This window comes from Callorhinus ursinus, unplaced genomic scaffold, assembly GCF_003265705.2.
Source record: "Callorhinus ursinus isolate GAN/ISIS: 27379988/994484 unplaced genomic scaffold, GSC_fseal_2.0 scaffold6, whole genome shotgun sequence".
Classification (NCBI taxonomy): domain Eukaryota; kingdom Metazoa; phylum Chordata; class Mammalia; order Carnivora; family Otariidae; genus Callorhinus; species Callorhinus ursinus.
In genome coordinates this window covers 68,636,551-68,647,645 of record NW_027397068.1, presented here as the reverse complement: position 1 = coordinate 68,647,645, position 11,095 = coordinate 68,636,551, and the positions used below count along the sequence as shown (strand labels likewise).

General features: G+C 47.1%; 1 protein-coding gene across 15 annotated transcripts in view; it reads right to left on the bottom strand.

The window, feature by feature from the left end:
* Window positions 1–11,095, bottom strand: part of TIAM2 (TIAM Rac1 associated GEF 2) — a 224,380-nt gene that overhangs the window by 36,778 nt on the left and 176,507 nt on the right. For 14 of the 15 annotated variants that reach the window (XM_025866368.2, XM_073894136.1, XM_073894128.1 and 11 more), the window contains one exon: window positions 2,854–2,957. The exons of the other annotated variant lie outside the window; for it this stretch is intronic. In XM_025866368.2, coding sequence (XP_025722153.1) covers window positions 2,854–2,957 — 104 coding nt within the window. The remainder of the gene's footprint in view (window positions 1–2,853; window positions 2,958–11,095) is intronic. 15 annotated transcript variants of the gene reach the window in all.

The window sequence follows — 11,095 nt, the reverse complement described above, 5'->3', positions numbered from 1 at the left end:
GGGGGAGAGAGAGAGAGAGAGAGAGAGAGAGAGAGAGAGAGAGAGAGAGAGAGAGAGAATATCTCAAGCAGGCTCCACGCCCAGTGCAAAGCCCGGTGTGGGGCTCAATCACGCAACCCTGAGATTACAACCTGAGCCGAAATCAAGAGTTGGATGCTTAACTGATGGACAGGCACCCCTGTCTTTTAATTCTTAAATTCCAAACTTTTTCACTAACATACATCCCAATTATTAATTCTGATGGTCACTGATTCTTCTTTCCCAAGGAACAAAGAACGTGTGAACTAAAGTAACTGCCAGGCATTACACTAGGATTGTTGAGAAATGCCTTGAAGTCCGTTATTATGGACAGATGATCTTCAGGTTTGAAAAAGGTCTGACGATGACGACTCTGACTTGAGAGGGATTGACAGCAATGCTCACCACGATGATATTCTCTTTCAATATTTTTGTCTTCTGCGTTCTTCAGTATTTATCTTTTTTTTAAGATTTATTTATCTGAGAGAGAGCAAGTGCACACAAGCAGGGAGAGGGGGAAAGGGAGAGAGAGAATCTCAAGCAGACTCCACACCCAGCACAGAGCCCAATGCAGGGCTCACGCTCACCACGCTGAGACCATGACCTGAGCCGAAATCAAGAGTCGGACACTTAACCGACTGCACCACCCAAGAGCCCCCCTTTGGTATTTATTTGCTTTCTTCTCTAACCATTTTAGCAATGACAACTAAGTTCAATCAGCTCCAATTTCAAGCTCAACTGCAGCTTTTCCTCCTTTCCTCAATTTCTAAGTGCTGTCCAATGTTCATCTGGTAAATGCTTTGTTTCGTTATGACAGGCACTGTTAAATGACGGAGTTGGGGATAGCCTTAACACAGTAACTTCTTGCCTATTTATTTTCCCGAATATTAAAATAAAATCTGGAAAAAGAACTTCCTTTCCTTCTTAAGAACTTTAATGTGGAACTCCAACAGATTACAACAGGGAGGACATCATCATCCTTAGCGGCATTAGGCTGCTGCACTGGGCCGGTGCTCCTCGGGCATGCTTACCTTAAATAGACAGCTGAGCTTCTAAAGTGTGTCAGAAATATTTACTTTTTTACAAAACTTTAAGACAAAGCAATCAAGACACATCCAGTTGATGCTCTAGGATGCATTCCTTAAAAATATAATAATCACTATTAACCATGATGTCAGGTTCCCAAAAGTAACTACTAATCCAGCAGAGATGGAACACAGGCATCAGACTAAAAATGTGGACAATTTCAGTTTATTAAAAGACACTGCGTCCTGGGGGCACAGCCAGACCGAGTGTTTCGTCTGAGGAATCGGAAAGAAGGGAAGAGAGATTCTGGAGGAGGTGGATCAGGAATAGGGCAGCAATGCAGGGAGGGGTGAGGGAGAGGAGGAGGGTGGTCAGGGGCCACCAGAACCCGCTCCGCAGTGGGCAGGCGCCAACCTAATCCCCTTCTCACAGTGACCATCAGCCCCGGGTGTGCCACATGGCTGCCCCCCAAAGGGACAAGCCCCTGGGGGTGTCAGTCTAACCCAGCAGACTGTACTGTACTTGGCAGAGAGAGCACAAGCAGGGGGAGCTGCAGAGGGAGAGGAAAAAGCAGGCTCCCCACTGAGGAGGGAGCCCCCCGAGGGACTCGATCCCAGGACTCTGAGATCATGACCCGAGCTGAAGGCAGATGCTCAACCAACTGAGCCACCCAGGCGCTCCCATTAAGTTGTCCTTAAATACTTGTCAGAGCTTATATATCTCCATTCTTATATTTAAGATAAAAGCAAGGAATTGAAAAACAGAATTATAATGTCAAAATCAACTAAAACTAGACTGTGTATTAAAACAGATCAGGTAGATCAGACCATTTCTGAAAGGATGTTCGATTAACAGTTAAGAATGTAGGGAAGGCATGGACTATCACAAGTGTTGGCGAGGACACGGAAAAATCAGAACCCTCAGCCACCACCGATGGGTGGCACAGCCCTGTGGGACACACGAGGAAAGCTCCACATAGAGGGGCCACGTGAGCAGTTCCACTCCTAGACGTGTGTCCAACAGAACTGAAAACAAGGATGCAAACAGATATTTGTATGCCAATCTCCCCTGCAGCATTACTCACAACAGGTGAATGGTGGAAACAAGCCAAACGCCCGTCAACAGATGAATGGGTAAACAAAACACAGCACGCACAGCGGAATAGTATCCGTAGCCTCCAAAAGAAGGGGAACTCTGAAAACATGATGCCATGTGAAATAAGCCAGAAACAAAAAGAAGACAAATACTGGTATGCTCACACAGGAGGGACCTCGAGCAGGCGAAAGGGCACAGGAAGTAAAAGAGAGGCGAGCCAGGGTCGCGGTGGGTGGAGGAGTTGTGAATGGGGAGTTACAGTCTAACGGGTACAGAGTTTCTGCTTGGCATGATGAGAAAGTTCCGACACGGGCAGTGGTGGTGGTTGTACTACACTGTGCATGTACTTAACACCTCTGCGGTGTGCACTGAAAAATGGTGAAAATTCCAAATTTCATGTTTTAGACCACAACAAAGTGACAACATTCCAAAAATAATTTAGCTGTGGGCAAAAAAAAAAAAAAAAAGGGAGGAAAGCAACAGTCATTAAACATAACTTTCAGAACACCTGAGCATAGACTGCCCTTGTCAAACCGTCCTAACATACTTCGCTTGGAATAAATAAAGAAGCTATTTCCATTAAGGGAAAAAAAAAGGTTTCAGCGGGTGGCCTGAGGGACAGAATTAACCCCATCTCCTCTCCCCACTTCAGGTGAAAGGGGGGCTTCATGCTTGTCAGCGGGTTCTTCCTTGGGATTTGGGACAGCATCTTACCCCGAACGTCTGCCCTGTTCTCTCCCCGTGGGGAATCTGGGCCAGCGCGCCATCGGTCTGACTCCTTTTCAGGCCAGTGGTGACGTCAGGGACATTGCTGAAATCTGCATAAAAAGTGACAAAAACACACATAAAAGTGAGTTTGGCCCTTTGCAGAGAATCATGGTGACTGGTTTAAGGGTTCAGACAAAGAGAGGGAGGAAAAGCCAGAGCGCCGAATGGCACCTCACCGCCACCGAAGGGTCTCCTGCAACAGACCCTGGCTCCCGCTAACAAAGAAGCCACGTCTCCTGCCGCTCTTCAGTCAAAGGCGACCAGTGACCGATCAAGACAGTGCCTTCAGTGCCTGTTGCTGGGCAAACTATACTTCACTAACCTCTGATCTTAAAGAATTTATTTAGACAAAGAATCAAATGGCAGTGACCATCGTGGGTACTTCCCTATTTTGGGCAAAATCACCAGGGAAATCTTGGGACACCCAGGGATGCAACAGCATGGACTCTTATTACAACCCACAACTTGCTCATTTGAGAGCTTAACTTTTCATTTTCTGAAATCGACCACAATTTTATCCTAAACTGAAAGTCCCATGAGGAACAGCAAACCTTTGTCAACTTCCAGAGTAAGGGTTAGGAAGTAAGATCAAAGGTAAGTAGAGCTTCTGCTTTTTTTTTTCCCCCAGCCTACAACCATACACACCTGCCAAGCCCAATTCTTTCCAGTGGCTCTCAAATTAGCAAATTCAAGAAAGGTGGAAAGACTAGCCTCTATCATAATATAACACAGATTTTCATTCTAACTCTTGTATTTGGTAGATTGTCCCCCTCAATCAGGTGAAATCAGATGGTTTCTAATCTCTGTAGCTACAAGAAGAAGTCACTGACCTTGAACCTGTCCAAGTTGATCTAGGCTGACCCAGCATAGATAGATGTTAATCAGGCATGACGGGGGCCAGGAAACTGGTCTCTAGGAGATCTTTAGAAGCTATGGAAGCCCTAGAAAGTTGGTGAAACCCATGGATAGGAATGCTGGTCCATGATCCTTGCTGATATAACCAACCACTACACAGATACTTGATTCTAAGACAAGAGGAGACCTAAAGAAAATATCTGAATGATCTACAGAATTCTGCAGCTCTAACTTCTTCTTCCTTTTACCTCTTCCAAAAGCCTCACCCTACCCAGAAAAGGACCAGAGAGTCCAAGTCACACTTCTTGTTGGCGTAAGTTAGCTTGGATAAGGCAGTGCTGATGACAGATGCATGAGACATCCCTGGGAAAATTACAGATAGCAGTGACAGGTGGGAATACTTGGGTTCGCCTCTCCCAGGCCCCGGAACACCACACCACATAGGCAGTCCAGTCACCAGCAGGCTGACCGCATGGGAAGCAAGATGAGTCCCTGAGCCAAAAACAATCCACCACTGTTGCTCCACCACCAATCGCCTTCTTGGGCTGCTGGGTGCACCTGTGTTTAAGGGAGACCAGCCTACAGGATGCACAAAAGAAAACACACCGTGTTCCTACTGTATTCAGCACAGACACACCTTTTCGTCCATTCGACATTCACTTTTTGAGCACTGGCTGTTTTCTAGGCGCGGTGCTAGGGACACAAAGATGAACGAGATGCAGTTATTACCCTCAAAGTGAGCTTCTAGCCTTGGAGGAGGTGAAGTGTCACAGATGATGTGAGAAAAATCCACGCAGTAGGGACAGTCTGGAAGGAAGTTACTTCTGCAAAGGACCCTAAAAGACTTAATAGCAAAGGAAACACTTGAGCAAAGACTTTAAATCTTGGGGGTATCTATTTGTCTTTGAGGCTTAACGATGACCAGCAGGGAGAGAAAATTCCAGAAGCAGGAGGAAGGCAGCTGAGTGAAGGCAAATCACAGGAAGAGCGCAGCACCTTCGGGAAACGTGTTGAGCGTGGTTGCGATGGAGAAGGGAGGGAAGGTGCCCTACGTCAGAGGAATCGATAAACGGCAAGACCTTGGGAGAAAAACAGGTCAGAAAGTCACCGCAACACTGCAGGCATGAGGTGGAGAGACCCGGATGAGCTCAGAATAGAGTAAGAGCAAAGAGAAGTGAACACAGAAATCGGAGCAGGCAGACCCTCCGGGCCTCCTCTTTGCCACCTGTTTCATAGCAGATGATATGGAAAGGAACCGTCAAGGCAGAGCACCTGGTTTTACGCCCCGGCGATGGGGTGGACGGGGAACAGGAAGGGCTGGAGCAGAACTCAGGAGCTTAGCTTTGGCGGTTCCGAGCCCGAGACGCACGTGCGCCGTCCGATGGGAGACGCTCCAGAGTCAGGCCGTCCAGGAAAGTCTATGGGGGATGTGGATCTGGAGTCATCCGACTGTACCTGGCAGGGAAGCAGCCCCAGGAAGGATGCGCAGAGTGAGACCAAGGAGAAAACCCTGGAAACACTCACAACAGTGTACGGGGGAAGAGAGGTCCTCAGAGGACACACCTGTCTTCACTCAGTAACGCCAGAGGAGCAGGAGGAAAGCACGGAAGCCCTACAGTGAGTGCAGCAGTCCCTCACCCAGGTAACGGAATCAGGTTTGCATTACGGCTGCTGTTACCCTGTCAATATAAAGAGCGTCCGTATTCCCAAAGAGCTCCACTGCGTACAGGAATTCAGACACAACCAATGCGTCTATTCATGATGAGGATTCCTACAGCACCTGCTGCACAATCAGATACGCCCTCAGTCCTGGGGATACAAAGACGACGGAGACCTGAAGTCCCCTGAAGATCCCGGAGATGGCACATGGGCACGAGGAGCTCTGGAGCCGGGAGGAGCCAGATGGATGGTGGTGAAAATAACACGGCTGATGTCAAAAGCGGGTGCCAAGTGGATTCTGAGTCATATATTCAACATATTCACAAAACTTTAGAACCAAAACACTGAAAACTCCCCAAACTTTTTACCTCTTACAAAGGCAGAATGTTGACGTGGTGACAGAACTCTGGATACCCCTTCTGGATCACAAGGCTTTGCTATGCATCGGTGAGGCTCCCCCATTACCTTTGCTACCCCTTGAACTTTAGAGAGCCTTTGGGTGCAGCTTAGATCCTCCTGGAGGCATGAGCTTAGACAGGATGGAGCTCGGAACCAGCTCCCACTGAGGCTCGCCCCAGGGATCCGAGAGGCGGAAGTGGTTCTGGATGGTTCCTGAGCTCTGCGGAGATAGGAAATCTCAGAGCGGTTCCACCACCCAAATTTCACGGAGGCGGAATGGTATCTGGGCACAGATAGTCTCCTCAGGGACTGACTCCTTTTCCAACCCATCAGCAACGCACCAACGCTGTCCTAGACGCAAGAAAGCGCAGGGGAAGCCAAGCTTGAGGGGCCCCAGCTTCCGACCCCAGCTCTGGGAGCCTCAAATTTCACCAGGACCTGTAGCCCCATAAAAAGGAGTGTGCCCTTAGTATTCTAGAGGAGAAATGAGAACAAAGTAGGCCCTGGGAGAAGAGCAGATTTACTCTTCGGGAAAAAAAAAAAAAAAAAAAAGCGTAGGCCAGCGAGATTCAAATGCTGACTTACAAAGCAGTTTTAAACAGGCGCTGCACTGACATCCTGTCCCAGGCCGAATGCCCACGTCCTGAGCACCAGCTGCTGACGTGAGTCAATCTGTCCTTCCGCTGCCAACCAAAAAGCTGGCCTCTCACCTTGGGAGAGCCTCTCGGTGCGGTCATATCCACTAGGACACAAGGTAGGGCACCTTTTCCGACTCGGAGGGCAGTAAGCTTGTGCTTCCCGCCCAGCCTGTGCGCACCGCGCTCGGGCACAGAGGTTCCGACGCACGCCAGAAGTCCTAGGCCACTACGATTGTAAATGATGAAAAATAGCAAAATAATAAGTTCACGTCAAGGTATCGATTTTATTTCTGGGAAATACACCCCCATGTCTTTCTCATCTCCCTCACAGTGGAAATTAACAAGCTAGGGTGAGGTCTGGCCCCCGTGAGACACGTCACGTGACCAGCAAGAGCCTCTACTCGGCAGTTGGTGTAACCGAGCTGCAACCTGCGGAGCCATGGCCTTGGCTCCTACACGAGGCCCTGCTCACTCCGTTTACACATCCCCTCGTCAGATGGCTGCCGAGCTCGGCACACCCACTGGGTACCAGGTACTACGGCAGGTGCTGCACCTGACACCAGGCTCAGCCATCTCTCTCTCTTTCAAAATCAAGCCTAGTTCAAGAGTGCCGGCACACAAGGCAGGCGCTCCTGGAAGGGGACTGTCCCCGCCCTCACGCAGCCCCGCAGGTCCCCCGCAGACGACCAGGGACATGGGAGGCTCCAGGGAGGAGATGCCTCGCAACTCGGTGTCTTCCCGCCCTGGGCGTCAGGACAGAGCCGGCTGGTGCCACTGTCAGCCAAGCAGCTGGCAATCCCAAATCCCTTGCGATGTGACCTGTGTTCAAGTCACATCCCGGGGATCAACTTAAAAACACAAACATCAGAACACACTCATGTTCAGGTTGCCTCGCCCACGTAGCTGGGAGTGTGAATTCCAAGTTTACATTTACAGTACTTCCAAATCCAATTTAGCACAGCTAACATGCAGGCGTTTGGGCTCTGCCATTTATCTCCCCCATGCCGTCAGAAGCGCCAGGCTATGCAGGTGCTGACGCGGATATGCCCGTGGGGCGGGGGGGAGGGGGGAGTTCTCCGGAAATGGTGGCAACTGGGGAGTCGGGGAAGGGCTTGGGCGCATGGTGGTAACCCCGCCGGTCTCCAGCCTGCAGCTCCTGCTCAGGAACTCTCGCTCTGCTCAGCAGGTAGCCACAAAGTCTGGCTCACCGAGCCGGGCCATCGCCTAAGCCTGGTCTGGCTGGCCATGCCCTCTTCCTCCTCCTCACTTGACCAGGTGGCAAGGAAGAGGCGAGAAGTCCTTCCCAGTTCCCAGCCAGCCACCCAGCTGGCTGCCAGCAGAGCCCAGGGACACAAGGCAGCTAGCTGCTGGCTGTGAGGAGGGTGGGCAGGGCACTCTGCCCCTGTAGAGGAGAGGCCTCCCTCCGGAGAGATCCAGAACCCCCTCGGGCAAAGTCTGGGAAGGCCGCCTGCGTCCTCAGAAACAGCAACTATCTGAAGAATTGAGTTAAAAGTCTCAAGATGCTATCAACCCCTGAGGCCCAGAAGAAGAAACTGGAATATTTTCACCTGTTAGGCACCAGAAGACCTTTTTGAGAAATGGATGGTGACAGTCATAGCATCAGGGAAAACTGCTTCAGTCTACGGGGTGAGGACTCACGTGAAGTATACTAAATGGAGAGGCAAGGAGAATGGAAATTATCTTTTTTTTTTTTTCAGTTTACTTAAGTAATCTCTGCACCCAATGTGGGGCTCAAACCCACAACCCCAAGATCAAGAGTCGCATGCTCTTTCAACTGAGCCAGCCAGGCGCCCCTGGAAATTATATTTAAACTATGCTTTTCATGCTTCAAAGCATGAACACTATAGTACAGATTTTCAATATCAGAACATCCAAAGCCCCCCTTTTCCATACTATTCTGAAATAAAATTCATACACGGCTTCACAAGAAGCATTATAATGCCCTACTAGTAACACAAGGAGAAAAATAAAAGGAAAGGAATTTGCAACGTTTAAAAATGTGGGTTTCGATATGCAAATGCCTGGTTGTAACCACTCTAGAAGCCTGTCCAACATTTGCACTGCAAAGAATCACGCTCAATATCTCAATGTCCTCACAGACCCAGGCCAGGGAGTGTTGGTGGGGATTCAAATGCGTTTGGGGTGCTGCCATCAAGGACCTGATTTTCCAAATGGGTACAAACTTTTGACAAAGCTCTGAGCAAAATAAAGCAAAATAAACTTCCCTTGGTTTATTGGTCTGCTGCTTTCCTAGAAAATTCAAAGTAGTCTGTAGCTGTGGGGAAAAAAATAATTTGTGTTCATTTGTTAAATGAAGCCAGTTCTTGGTTCAGATAATTACGCAAGTTTTCACCTACAGGAAAGTCCAGTGGAACAATTCCACAGTGTGAGGAATGAGCTTGGACATGCAGGACACCAAGCAACCACGTCCTGGACCACTAAGTGCCATATTCCTCCAATTTATTATGAAAACCAAAACAAACCCATACACTTCCAAAACTGGTGGGCAGGGCCCCCTCCACTGAGAACCACCTCTGCCTCTCTCCATGGCAAGTCTATAACTCCACCTCTGGGAAGGTCAGTGACACCAGAGGAGGCAAAATGCACCACAAGCCCAGAGCCAAGAGCAGGTGCAATGTGAACATTAGCCTCCTCACTTCCTGAAGAAAAATGAAATACGCTAAAGAAGGCAATTAAAAAGATAATGTTCAGATAAATAATGTAGCATATTTAAATGGGACTCTCATCTTAGGCTCCAAACAATGTTTTAGTTGATTAATCATTAACCCATAGGCTCCCCTCTGAGGTGAAAACTACAGAACGATGATCTATAAAGATAACTGGAAAAAAAAATCAAAAAAATATTTTCAAAGAATTTAAAAGTAAATAATAAATGGTTTCATTAAGTTTTCAACTACATACTCCCCTGTGGTATCACAGTTGTACATCTTTGACTTTTAATAATTTTGTATCTACTTACATTCAGAGAACATAGTTTGTGGGATTTATGTTCTTAATCTACTTGATCTATTCAATTTCTGTTTCATTTCTCAGAATTTCTACTATGTAATTCCATAAATGAACAGCTTGTAGAGAAATCTATAAATTTTAGACCCGAAGACACTCTTAGAAATTATCCAATTGAATTCCTTCACCTTATGGATCTTCTTTGTTTTTTAAAAAAGTGTGAATTCAATTTTAAGAAAAGATAAAGATTTTGGTAAATCAATGCTGCCAGTGGAAGAATACAGCATTCTGTGGATACTAAATCACTTTTTTTTTTCAGTTCTCCAAGCTTCACCCACTGTTGTAAAATTCTGCATTAGTGTCCACCACGCACAGTTTATCATAGGCCAAGAGCACACTGAACATCGAGTTCATTTGCACAGAAAAGCTTAAAATCTCTCAACTTTTAAGGTTAAATGTGCAGACCTTGTATAGCATTATTTTTATTAATTGATTCAGATTCCCCTACATTTTACTCATCCCTTTTACGTAAAATGCAGTGATTTGTGACACCTTTCATTAATGACATTTGCTATACTCTGTGATCTAGGCAAATATACTCATCATTGGTCAGTGAAACAGAATGAAAATAAAACCCATTTAAATGAAACAGATGGACTATTCAATGACAGAAAACAGTAACTCTGAGTTAACCACATTCAAAGACCAATCAAGTCTCACTGCACCATTAACAAAGATATCACCCACTGACACCATGTACTTCTACTACAGATAAAAACTGATCAACTTTTCTGAAGATATCTGGGACTCTACATTTCATTATTGTTACTATTCTTGTGTCAAGAAAAATCAAGGCATCTGTCTGAATGTCACTGTTAAGCTTGCAGAGAAGTGTATTCCACCACAGCATAAATACCGTGCCAGAAAAAATGTAAATTTCACAAATCTTCCAAATCCATTTCACTTGAGGTCACTTTCCAATCGGTGATGTTCCTGACAATGCAAGATCTCTGGTGACAAACAGAGAAAAGCAAAGACTGGTAGTAAATGTTTCTTACCAGCGGGCTGCCATGATTTGAGTCAATTATCTTGGGACAACTATCCTCAGCATCTGAAAGAATCTTTAGAGGAACAGGAAGATGGCAGGTGTTTTCAGGGTAGGCGCGGGCCACCACCAGACCGATTACAACATAAAAGAGAAGAGGGGAAGAGGGAATTAGGTGTACCCTCATTCTCATTTTCCAGGCAGGCTATGGTTGTGACAGAGGCATGCACTTAGCCCGAAGAAAGAAGGCAAAGGGCTCCCATCATACCTTACCAGGGTCCCTGATGAAATAAGTCAATGGTAAAAGGGATCTCCAGCCAAGGTTTTGGATCTAGCAGAAACTGGTATCCATCAGAGCTGGGAAGACCCCCAGATGACACACACTTCATTAACATTCAGGGGCACAGAAGAGACACCGCCATATTTCAGACACTTAAGAACTTTAACAAAGTTTCAGAACTGAAGTTCAAAACCCTACAAACAACTTAGATGGAATTCTACTTAAAGACCCTGAGAGGAAACCTAAAACAAGAGCACGCACAGATTCTGGCGGGGGGGGGGGGGGGCTATAGGAGAAAGCACGCTGGAGTAACACCTCCGGGAA